Below are 13,428 nucleotides of genomic sequence, written 5' to 3' on the forward strand. Positions count from 1 at the left end.
ATGATACGAGAATTGAATCTGTATATTGTTCTTTTCACATCCAATCAGATCTGGACCTCCTAGAAAATACTTAGTAAATAAAGATACCAATTTTTCAAGCCAATAAGCCGTAGTAAGTGTCAGTGACTCATAGTCCATCTATGAGGACATCCGGGCTTATCTTTGCTTTTGAAAGGTGTCAATAAAAGAGGAATTTCTCTGTGTCTGGAAAGTGATGTGGTGGCATGAATTCATCTGTTTCCCAGAAAGACTACAGCTAGTATTACATGTTTCCTTTGAATTTCTGAGCACTTCAGGAGCATGGATTTTCTGAAACACTTTGGTTACTAAGCTGCAACAGGTTTTTTTGCAAGTAGCACAATTTTGCCTGCTGCTTTTCTGAGACCAATTCCTCTCAAGATTTAAATTCTCCAACTAGGTTCACACCAGCTAATGTATCTGTTTACTTGCACAATCCAGAAGTGGGGTGACACTGAAAATGCTAAACAAGCATATCTAGATTATACACTTTAAACTGGCATTTCCTCCCCACTGGAAGTGAAAAATATACATTTCATATACATTAAAAAGTAGACACGTGTTAATATGCCCTTTTATATCCCAGGATACTACATATATTCAGCAGATGAGGTTATCTGATTTCTTTTGTTTCCTTGGTTGTCAATATGACCTTTGATTTTCCCTGTTTCCAAATGTTGACAAGCATTACACAAATGCCAGAATGATGCTCTGATTCTAAAGGGATGGAACTCTAAGTTTTATAAAAAATAGATGCCTCCTCTCTCCCTGTGAGACAGTCAAGGCAGCATTACTTGATGGTTTAGTCATCCCAGTAGAGGAGATGTAGAGACTGGAGACAGATGACAGTACTGCTTATCTTCCCTTTGGTTGCTGCTACTTCCTCTCCTAGCAAAGGGGATGGGCTACATTTGGAGAGGATGGAAGTTGTTCAATGAAGGTCTGTGGGTGCTGGGAGAAGGGTGGACTAAGGAGATGCTGAGGTAGGCCATGTGTAGGGATGCTGGCATCATTTTTCTGTTAAATTAATTCCGTAAGTTCTACTCAAATATTACTGGTCTGACATCAGGGTATGTGGGTGTAGTGGCAAGGGGAGGGAATGGAAGAGATTGAAGATAAGGAGGAAAGAGAGGAGAGAGACCTGACTCTCAACTGCTTTGGATTCACTCCTAACTTTTTAAAGTGTCTAAATACTTGATGATAATACATTTCTGGTACAAGAACTGTTAAAAGGTCAGATACTTCCAGTAATTGCTATCTCTATCCATTATCAATAAACAAAAATTTAAAAAGCAAATAAAAATAAATAAATACATAAATAAATAATGATTTAAAAGAAAGAAAAAAACACACACACAAAACCATAGGGTTTAGAGAAACAAGCCCTTAATTAAGAAGTTTTTGTTTGCTTCCTCACACAACTTCCAATGTGCTGTTATTGTCACATAAGATATGCATTCACACCCTGCAAAACACTGAACTCATGTTACAAGAATATTATCAAAACCATCCTGTTTTTCTAAGTGAGTGCTTGTTAAAAATCTAGAAAAGCTAAAACAAATTATACAAATGTCCATATTAAATCCATATCCACCTTAGGAATGGATAAAAATTATTGAGACTTACATGGGTTACTTAAGTAACTGGTGTCTTTTTCCACACAAATTCATTTCAGAAACATAACACTCTAATAAGTATGTTAGCGGAAAGGAATCAGCCTGTAGTATCATAAAGAAGAGGACCTAAATGGTCCTTTAACAATTTAATAAAATGTACCCATGTTCAAACTGTGTTTGAGACCTTGTAACCTCATACTGCCTTTGTGTATATTATAAAAATACTTCTTTAACAATACATTTATAACAGGACATTTGCATACCAAAAGGTTGCCTCAAAAGAAATGAAAACAAATTTTAAATTTTCCGTGTAATAATTCAAGTTACAAAAACTCACCAGTAGTACCTGGAAAAATACCAGTATAAATATAGCTGTTGGATTTACTACCGATTTTATTAAATCAAATTTCTAAATAGAAATAAAGAAATTGTCATAGGTCACAAGTTCCTCTAAAGAAGAAGAAGAAAAAAAGACCTAATAAAATCCAGCAGTTTATCTCAAATCAAAATTTGTCATGGCAATAAAATATGCGGTTCAAGTTTAGATTTAAACATGGGCACATATATCTATAAAGATTTATTTATTAGGCAAAAATTATAATTCCCACTAAGAATTTCACAAATATTACTAGTGTTGGCACAATTACAGTATTGTTGTTGTATAACTTGCAAGTATAGAACAAGTTAACACTAGAATTTTCAAAACTGGATCAATTTGAAATTACATGACATCATATCAGTAGTAAAGCCACCAAAAAAATCATGTTGATGTTATCCTTTCCATATGCTACTAGGACAACTTAGCAGGTATAAACTTCGGTCAAAAACATTTCTATAGAGAAATTTTAAATTTTGACTTTGAACTACAGTCGGTTGGTCTTTTGAAAATCGGAATTATCTGTAGAAGATTAATTTGTTTCCCATTACAGTTTCGGATTTCTTCTTCATCCATAAAATTAACTGCAGTGAACTTCCAGGAGTAAAAAGCTGTCTTTTCTCAGGCTTGAATAAGAGGAGAAATAGTCACTTGTCCTGAAATCTGGCTACAATTAAACACATTGAAGACAAATTAAAAGCTGGACATGTAAAACTTTGGGTACTTTTCTGTGATCCTTTGTTATACAAGTACTGTAATATCCAATAAACAGTCAATATGCATCACCTACATTTCATTACCAAATGTTTAAAGTACTACTTAAACAGACCGTAAATATAAAATAAAATAGGAAAAGACAATATTTACCTTTTCCAACTGGGCATTTTTTTTTGACTTGTACAAAAACTCCCCCACTGCCACAAAGACAGAAAGCACCAGTCCTGCTGCCAGCACAATGAAGATTCCTCCAATATTTTGAACTCCCAAAGCACTGGCCTCTTTACTTTCCTCCTCTGGGCAGCCGTTGCCTCTCCACCATTTCTCTTTCATCATGTGGAGCTTGCCCTCCTCTTGAAGCTGAAGAATTGCTATAGTGATCTTGTCTCTATATGGGGAACCTAAAGAGAGCACAGGGGACATGTATTGCATGGGATATAATCTAAGGAAATAATAAAATGTAATATAATGTCACAGGAAAAACTATATCCTCTATGAGCATAGCATTTATCGAAAAGCCATTTATATCTCATCACAGTCTCACTTATCATGTAAATGCAAACGCACATGCACATATACATATAAATATATATGCACAAAACTTGATTCAGCTGGTGTTGTCTCTAAGCCAGAAAACTTCGTGCAACAAGTTCTGTAACACTTAGAACCACAGTCACACAAACATCTTCATGCCTTGCTGTTATATCCAGATAAATAGTATTTTTCAATTTCCATCAGGTTTTTCATTATTTAATCTAGTAGACATAAATCTACAGGCTGTTGCTTCATAGCTTGTTACCCTCAAAGTAATCTAAGGTCTAATACATAATTAACATTTTATACTATTACTTTATTAAAAGAAGAAATTACAATTTATGCTTCAGGAGGAACCATAAAAGTCTTAATTTGACAGATTGTCAGTCACCTGAGATACCTTCCAAACATGTATTTACTTATTAACAGTAGTAGCTAGAAATGCATTCAAAAATATAAGGATAAGAGTGTGTGGATAACAGGGTTGTAATTTTTCATATTTGAAAGTATTTCTCATAATTCAGTATTTTAAAATTTTGCAGCTTTTAAACATTTCAGTATTTCACTAGGCAGTTCAAAGGGTAGTGTCATATCTTTGTATGTCATCTGATCTCTTTTTCTTTATATAGTGCATAAGGACTTTTCAATTTAAAAATCTACATTAATTAATGAATCATGCCAATGGAGGAAGCTTTTCTTTTCTGAATATTAGCAAGTAAATCACATCAGTTAGAAGGTCTTTCTATGTTACAATTTGTGCAATGTTTAAGGAGAGAACAAAGCCATCATTTTTCTTCTCCTCCTTTGAAAAAGAGGAACAAAAACTTCTTCTACTCTTGGAAAGGATATTTTGTTTTGGAATTTCTTTCAACAACTTACTAATTATTTCTTCAATTCCTTCTTGCATATCTAGAGTTTATAATGAGAATAAAGCTAATAGTAAAGAATTGCTTGTGCCAGCATGGAAGTAAAACATAGAAAGGACTATTAATTGCAAAGCACTCTGGGCTTTTTCTTTATTCCAGAAGAAAAGGTGGGAAAAGCTGGCATTTAAGTTGCAAGAACTTGTACTTTTATCATCTGTGCTTAGAAAATAATGATTTTCTGTACTAGGAGTTAAACTGTGTTTACACAGGATAACATAGGAAGCAGAGATAAAAGAAAACAGACTCTTTTCTGTTCTCTTGTGCATGCAGGGGCCTACATTACACCATTTAGACCATCCCAATTATGCTGAAACTCTGCAAAACCCTATGCTTGACACATTTCTTCAGTCAGATGGAAGGAAAGTGATTAGTCCACAGAACCCGGGGAAGTATAAGTGCATCCTATAAACTTTTGGGGGTATTTTCAGCATTACACTGTCTATAAATATTTAACAACAACAACTTAGATTCTGAGAAATAAACTTGGATCCAGTTTTAGCCATCTTCTGATCTGACAGGTTACTTTTAATTAAACTGATTTGCATTTTATTTCCACACTTTCTGTTGATCTAAATATAGACAGTGCCGACTGACTGTTCTTCATGTATTATTTATATATTCTAGGGACCAGATTTGTACACATAGAGTTCTAGTCCATTTGAAACGCTTAAAAATGAAATAACTGAGGAATTCATAGGCAGAAACCATTAAACACAGACTATTCCTATCTACAATTAAAGTTTATGAGGATTACATTAGAAGCATCCAGTTAATGGTGATTCATTTCAATAATATTTCTATCAGTTATTGTTGATGATTTGCAAAATTTTACACAAATAATTGTGGAGTGGACAGAGTACAGGGCCTTTGGTGTTTCTACTGCAATATTTGTATTTTTTATCACTTATTAACTTGTCTTAAAAGTGGTAATCTCGCAAGTAAGAATCAATGTGGGATGACCAGCATTACATACTACTACTGTTAAACCAAGCACTTAAAATTATAAACCCATAAAAAAACCTAGCATTCAATGCTATATTTCTGAATGACTTACAATATTCTAAATCTATTGATCCACATTTTGCAAAAACTAATGAGTACACCCAATAATGTGATATTTGAAAAACAAAAAAAAAAAATAAAGTGGTTTATGCTGATTTGAGTACTTATTAAGAGAACAAAAGAAGCATGGCAAAGATATTTCCTAAGGTTTTATTTACTCTTAGATTTTATTTTGACACAAGCTGGGTTGCAAGTTCCAGCAGTGTAAAATCCATCCAGAACCATTTTAAGTGGCTAAAAGTATCATGGTCTGATCTATGGATGACAAAGTTAACATACAAAAAGAAGAGAAAATAAATAGAAAATATGGACAAGGTGTCCAGATTACAGTCTGGATGTTAAAACTGTTTTCCTTGCAGAAATGAAAAATTTAAGCAAGTAAATGTAAATATTTTTAACATTTACTGTTCATTTTCCCTATCACTCTTACCACATGACTGAAATATGAATCAAGCCCTTCCATGAGTTGTTATGAAAGGTCACGTCCTGGTTTTACTTTTTTTTAAAATCAGAAGTGTATCATTTAAGACAATTTACTGTTCAAGAGAAAAAAAAATTAAGTAGAAACTTTAGGACTCCCAGACAATGTATATGAATACATTTGCAAAATAGACACAGTATGAATAAGAGGAGTCCAGTGCAGAAATACCCTCTATCAACTGACGAGCTATTCCCATGACAAACTGGGACTGAAGGGCCTACACAATATAATCTATACATTATTTGCTGATCCCTCTCTGGGTGCTGTTTGCAGGAATGAGAATTTCTGCCAGAAGAATTTTAAGACCTTCCATTACATATTATAGAGATCTTACTGGTTTCTTATGATCAACAAACTCAATAAGGGATGCAATAATTTCTATTTGCAGTTACCTGTTTATGAAAATTTAAAATAAAAATTAAAATTTGCATAAAATTCTATTTTCTGAAGCATCTGTACAAAACTGTAAAGAAGTATAAGGACAGCTGGTAGAGAAGCAAGAAGTATACTTTTTATTAATATAACAAAGTCTCAGAAATACTGAAGTTATATTAAGATAAGTTTTCTGTTCTGAAGACACAGTATATAAAGTTTTATGCACATAATGATATGTTTAATCATAAATTATGAAAACATAAGCTTTCTATATTGAAACTTCACTGTATATAGATTAGTATGTTGGAATCATGCTCATCTGTCTGGACTTGAAAACGCTTCCTCCTAAATTATAATTTAGTAAAAATCTCCTGCCTGGCTACTATTAGTGTGTTTTATTCATTCCATCAAATAGAAAAGGAGTTGGAGCATACTACAACCTGTAGAACTCAATTTGACCCTAAGCAAATAAAAAGGAATAGCAGCATTCTGCTATCTCCTTCATTAAGAAAATTGTGAACTAGGAACTTTTTTGTTTCATAATTCCAGGTGCATTTTACCAAAAGAAATCACTACAAATTTTGAAGGTTGTTGCCCATGGGACAGTTACATGATGTGATAGCAATAAAAATCCATTCTGAACACTCCTATACCACTGATAGTATCTCATCTTTTGTTCCTGTTACTTTTTTCTTTTGTTATTAAAAAACGCAAGACTATTCTACTTATCTCGCAACATTATTTCATACTCTGTGTACTTGGCTTAAGCAAAGTACAAGGTAGTTAGGAATACACCATCACATTCAAAAACTAGGTACGAAACCTAGATCATTAAGAACTTATTCTAGTACTGAAGTATTTATTGGAAGGAGAAAGCAATATATTACAGGAAAAAGACTAATTTAATATATAGATGTTAAAGTTGTATGTGAATAGTTTACATTGAACAGAGCAACCAGTTCAAGTTCTAGTTTTAGCAGTTGGAAGGAAGAAGAACTGAACTCAGCATGTGAGTATTATGTATGGGCTTTTTTTCTGTTTTGAGGATGTTTTTTGTTTGGTTGTTTAGATTTTTATCCCCAAATCTGGACCCCAGTTTAATTGCAAGTAAATGAGCAAGGGTCACCAACTAAAAAATAATAGTTTTTTAAAAAATTATTTAAAAAAAACAAAAGCCACTGATGAAAAGATGTTTTCAGTAGCAAAATCAGCCACTTCATAAGAAGTAACAATTGGCGAGGTATTTTTAAGAGTATAGAACAAACCTGAGATCATTGCATTACATCAGAAGTTGCATGTGGATTCTAAATGTAGCTTCGATATCAGGCTTTCTTTGTGACATTAAATGAAACACTTTTTCCTGTTTCTTAGCTCTGTGCCTCACAGCAAATGTGTTGGTTTATATTTATGAAATGATCAGACATTACAGCATTCTCTCCTCTAAGTTATATTGGAATTAATAGTAAAGCATTCCAGACACACAGTTTAAACACACTTGCCAAGTATACTGAGAACAAGTCCTATATTAATAAATGGACATGGATCTTTCTCATGCAGAAAAGTGTGAAAATCTTGGGTTTGCCACCCCAAGAGATAAATAACATTTATATACCTTTCCTATTCCTGATTAATGCCTTAGAATATGAGGTAGATTGAAATATTAATAAAAAGTATACTTCTTGCTTCTCTACCAGCTGTCCTTCTACTTCTTTACAGACTTCTAGCTCAGGGACCGTTAGACTTATGGGCATGAAGAAGCCTTTTTCAAAGTTCTTTAAATTCTCAACATGTTGTGGGCAGTATTGGGAATAAATTATAAAGTGGCAGGTATAATATTAGAAATACTTGCAACTTTTATTTAGATGTACTATACATACATTAGATCTCCCACTCTTGTCTTTCTGATTAAATACATAACTTTGAATGTTTACTGATTTTTCCAAATGATGTATCAGGATAAAATATTAATCAGAATGGGTTAATATTTTTGATGAAAAAAAAAAAAATCACTGTTTTCTGATTCTGATTGTTAACCTCAACACTGCATGCTATATTAAGATTATCATACTGTAAGATTAGATGTATTGTAAATATTAAATATTCACTAAGTTGCATTTACTACAATGGAAAATCCTAAGTAGATGTTTATGGCAGCCTAAGCCATGCCATATCTAATTAAAACTGCAAATGTTCAAAACAAAATCAAAAACAAAGCTGTTCACTATTCCTTTATATATATATATTCACCTTAGAGCTACATGTATGGCTTGGATAAGTTTAGATATGTTTCTGGTAAGAGGCAGGAAACATTTTAAAGCAGTATTTTATGCCAAATGTAATCAATACCCTTTCACAAATTATGTGTTTTCTAGTTGTTTTCACTTCCCAGTCATAAGCATTCGTAACTCATGCTAATTACTGGTTGTTTCTTTATAGAACTGTCATTACATAGTTCATGTAGGTTTATGAAGCTGACATGTAACCAAGAGTGACCATGTAACTGAGATTTATTTCATGCTAAACTTCTCATTTCCACCTATAAATATGCAACATGATTGATATCAAAATCAGACAAATACATAGGAGATTTAGGAATCTAATGCCATTCATCAATTCTTGTGTTCATAAGTACTTATGGTTTTAAGTCTGGGAATCCCTGAATATATTAATTTGTAATTGCCTTAAAACATATGTATCCTCCATGGTGAGCAAATTACAAAAAAACCCCAAAAACATATGTATAATTGTCACCCATAATCAATAATGTAAATAAGATATGATGATAACAGGATTAATAGTTAATATGCACCATTTTTCTCTTTCTTTTTGTAGTACTAAGATAACCTGAAAAGAATTAAGATCTCACTTTTTTTTCCTATTTTAAATACTATTTTATCATTATTATATGATTATTTTATTTTTATGTTAGACATGTGTGTTCTATTCTATTTTTTCTTTTGTTTTATTTTTTCTTTTATTAACACAGTTTCTTTTTCTCAGTCTTTCCACAAACTATCGTTGTAAACAGCTTTAAAACACAGCTCTTAAATGGGTTAAACACTGAATTCAAACAAATCATCAAATTGTAGAAGAACAGGTTGGAAGGGACTGGAAGGGATCATCTGGTCCAACCTTTCTTGGCAAAAGCACAGTCTAGACAAGATGGCCCAGCACCCAGTCCAGAAGAATCTTAAAAGTGTCCAATGTCGGGTAATCCACCATTTGCCTGGGGAGATTATTCCAATGCTACATGTAGTTCTGCTATACGTGAAGACTTCAGGCAGGAAGACAAGAGTATGTTGAAAGACAAGAAAAGTGTAAGGTCGTAACAAAAGTGCCCAGACCTGAAAACCCAATTCATGCTATTGTAGAACACCCCAATGCTCTGCCAAGCTATAAGGGAAATCCTGAAAATGGTGAATGTCAGTGTTTTGCCATTATCTGTTTCATCATAGCTGAGGTATGACGTGGCCTTGGGTACATCTATCTGCAATGCACTCTTAAATCTGGGCAATCTTCATTTAAGTTATTTATATATATATATATATATATATAATTTCAGACTTTTGGAGCTGTCAAAATTCCTAAAAAGTCTCACATTTAGTTTATGGGTAATGATAAGAATTTTCAGCTGCTATAGTTCTATTAAATTATGTGCCATATATTTCTAATCCCTTTGATGAATAAGAGAGGCTGAGTCTTTGAGGTTTTCCATGCAAATTTCTGTTCCCTAATTTGATTTACAAGGTTAAAGTGATTACAGAGGCAAGGAAGTCGGTTCTTTGTTAATCTTTGGGAAAAGGAGGCATCAGCTAACTGTGTGCATCATATATACAGTGAGAATAAGAAGCCTCAAGTATACAAAGAGTGCTTAAAAACACTGGCTTTCGGTGATGTTTTTGTGCTGTTTGTATATGAAGCTTCAAGACAGATTCAAAGCCATGGTTCTAGTCTTCTAATTTATCCTAGACAACTAAGAATTCTGTCCTCAACAGTGGGACTGGCTGAGATACCAAGAATTCAGATTTATTAAGAGCTTTCAGAATTTTAAATTTCCTTTCCATTACAAATGATTCATTTGGGTGCAGGAAATGAAACTAGACGGGTTTAACTCAAAAGGGAGCTAAAAGCTTCTATTTACACCTTTCAGATGCAAATTCAAGTCGCTGTTCAAAGAGAAGGGTCTGGATTCTGTAGTTAAAAAGTCTGAAGTACTTTCATTAATAAACTGTTGCATTTCAGTACTGCAAAAGGCAGAACTTTGGAAGCATCCTCTGGAGATGGTCTAGTCTACCCCACCTGCCCAAGCTACAGCATATTACTCAGGGCACTGTCCAGTTGGGTTCTGAATATCTCTATAGATGGAGACTCCACATCATCTCTGGGCAACTTATTGTAGTGTTCAATCACCCTTACTATAAAGTGGGGGTTTTTTATGCATGTGTTTTCTTCTTCTCACATTTAAATGGAATTTATTTTATTTCACTTCATGTGCTATGTCTCTTGTCTGGTTGCTGGATGTCAGTTGAAAAAATCTGACTCTTTCTTCATTATGTTCCCTCATCAGGTACTTAGATGCATTGATCAGATCCTCCCTGAGCTTCCTTCTCTTTTTCAGGTTGAACAGTCCTAGTCCTGTCAACCTCTTCTGTAACCTTCAGAAAGGCTGTGGTCAGTTTGCTTTTAGTTATTACATGTTCCTCAGAAGAACCTTAAAGCATTGTAATTAATCTAGAGGACATTGGGTAGTGGGTGATAGTTATTGAGTGAGCCTGGGTTGCTGAAAAATGAGATCCCACTTCTAATAGGCAGTGAAAAAGGAATACTTAGCCAGGAAATGCAAGACAGGCAAAATAAACAGCTGATGCTACAGCTTTTTCAGATCAAGAATGCCTAATACCATGCAAACACCATGTGCTGGGATGCAACACACTAGTTTGTTTCTAATTAGGGGCAACATATCAGGACAGAGACATCTTACATTTGTAGATGAGACACTGACAATGCAATACATGCATATGGTCCTAGGCACTACAACATCAACATTGAAGTCTTAATAATGTCTTTGTTCCAATTACATGTGTTTGGTAAATTCGTACTAGAAACCACTTCAGAGTCTGCTCACAACAGCTATCAGACATCAAGGGTTTTGGCAATGTTTTATTGATATGAGGCTCAGACTCTAGTATGCCTCTCAGATAGTGCTTTGGTATGATTATACTTCCTCGGTAACTATAAAAAACAGTTCTTTCATCAAACATGTTAACTATACATTCTTTTATTTTTGCAACAATAAATTAAGCAGTTGAAATTCTCTGATTAGTTTCAATACATGGTTTGACCTGCATAAAAATAAATGATTTGCGTGTATTTTTGTGAATTAAGTTCAACTAATGAAGATAAATGTATTAATTTGTTTTAGTTACAGAGTCATTGAAGCTCAGCACTTCCATGCATATATAGATGATGAATGTTACAGTTCAAATTATATGAAGGATTACAGATTAAGGCCAAGAAAGCAGAAAAAAAGAAAAGGCCTCCTGTGTTGGTACATGGTTTCCTATCTATTCCTATAGAAACAAATCTGTTGATATGTGTCATCTTCAAGGACCGGTAAAAATGCTCTATTACATAATTTATATGGTCTGAAGATAAGTAGCATAAAGAGAACTAAGATGTCTTAACAATAAAATTGAAAGATTGCTTAGAAATATTTCCTATTTTTTTTTTTTTTTGGTAGTGCTTTAGTCTGAAATCAGTCTTTCGTCAGCTGATGGTCCAAGTACCCTCACATCCTTCTTAAATTGTGGAGGTCAGACCTTGTTATCATTATGATACTCATCTGTATCATAATCCTACTCTTTTCAGAATATACAACTGCAAGATAACCATACTATACATTCTCATTATATCAAAGCTTAAAGAATAGACTGTCCTCTACTTTCGTGGTGGCTATGATGTCTGATTATGGACAACTGTATGTTCAATTCTGAGACATATTTTTATGTTCTTTGTGGAAAATTGAAGGTTTTCTATTCGAACTTCAATCTCTGTTAAACTGGGCTTCATTTTACACACAGATATAGGTAGCACCTAGAGCAAGAAAAAATTCTAGCACCACTGATTTCCAAATGTGTAATAACGTATTTCATTTCTTTAGTAGAAAACAATCAGGCCATTTCTCTAAAACATTAATTAGGATGTAGTGCATACTCTAAGTGTAGAAACTGGTCAAGAAAAAAGTTAATTCAGACATCGTTGTGGAATTCAAGGCTTCAGTCTTTTGAAAGATAGGCAAAACATAGGAAACAACATCCTACTGATCTCTAGGCTGATGAAGTGTTATTCTTACACTCACGAGGAGTTTGCTCCAGTTGTATCTACTTTTTATTTTACAGGCTAGCTTCAAAAGTAAACTACTTTTTAGATGATTACAAAACCAGGCAGCAAATCTCTGGAATGATAAAGGCAACAAGGGAAAAGGCCTGAATGAATTCTATGAGGAGAGTTGAGACTATTTTAAGATCACCTTTAGAATACTTTTTTCTTTCTTTCTTTTTTTTTTTTTTTTTTTTTACTTTGCATTGCTTATTTAGGAAATAAGAGTCATTTATTTATTCATGTTTTTACTACATTAAGTTTTGGTCTTTGAAATTATACACATCTCTGAAAAGCTTTTGTTCTTAAGTAATTTATATTCCCCACTGTGTCTTCATTTAAAGTTTTCTATATTTGGAAACATGCAATTATATAAAAATGGCAGGTAACAAAATCTTCTGTAAAATATTTACACTAAGAACATGGTTAGGTCAGTTAAAAAAATTCAATATTATAAAATAAAAACTTTTAATATTTTTCTAGGTCATACCCTAGAGATAGAATAAATAATATAAATCAGCTGAACCTATACAATGTTACTGGATAGAAAATGATAATTAAGTGTTATACATTTGGTGATTATTTGTTTAAATTCTGTTTCAATCTAGCAGCCTATTACTGGGGTAGGAAGAACACTATTGTATTGCATTTATTAATGGCTTAGATAACTATAAATAATTCATGAAGTCATATTTCTAGAGAAGATATGAAATAGCAGATCATAAATTATTGCCTGAAACACTTTTTTCCTCAGTGAGATCTTTAATTTAAGTGAGTGGAGTGTGAAATACTCTTTCTAGATTCCATGTCTGATGAAATTATATGAATAATACTGTCTTCAAAATGTGCTTACTCTGAGCAACATTTTAATTACATGCTATACAGTTGATTGAATTTAAATAAAACAAATAAGAATTAAAAATAAAAAGAAAAAAAAGCAAAACA

General features: G+C 33.1%; 1 protein-coding gene across 1 annotated transcript in view; it reads right to left on the minus strand.

Annotated features, from left to right (window-relative positions):
• Positions 1-13,428, minus strand: part of GRIK2 (glutamate ionotropic receptor kainate type subunit 2) — a gene marked incomplete at both ends in the record, with an annotated part of 377,447 nt that overhangs the window by 12,207 nt on the left and 351,812 nt on the right. The window contains one exon of the mRNA XM_082047176.1: positions 2,878-3,128. Coding sequence (XP_081903302.1) covers positions 2,878-3,128 — 251 coding nt within the window. The remainder of the gene's footprint in view (positions 1-2,877; positions 3,129-13,428) is intronic.

This window comes from Streptopelia decaocto, assembly GCF_964273445.1.
Source record: "Streptopelia decaocto genome assembly, chromosome: 3".
Classification (NCBI taxonomy): domain Eukaryota; kingdom Metazoa; phylum Chordata; class Aves; order Columbiformes; family Columbidae; genus Streptopelia; species Streptopelia decaocto.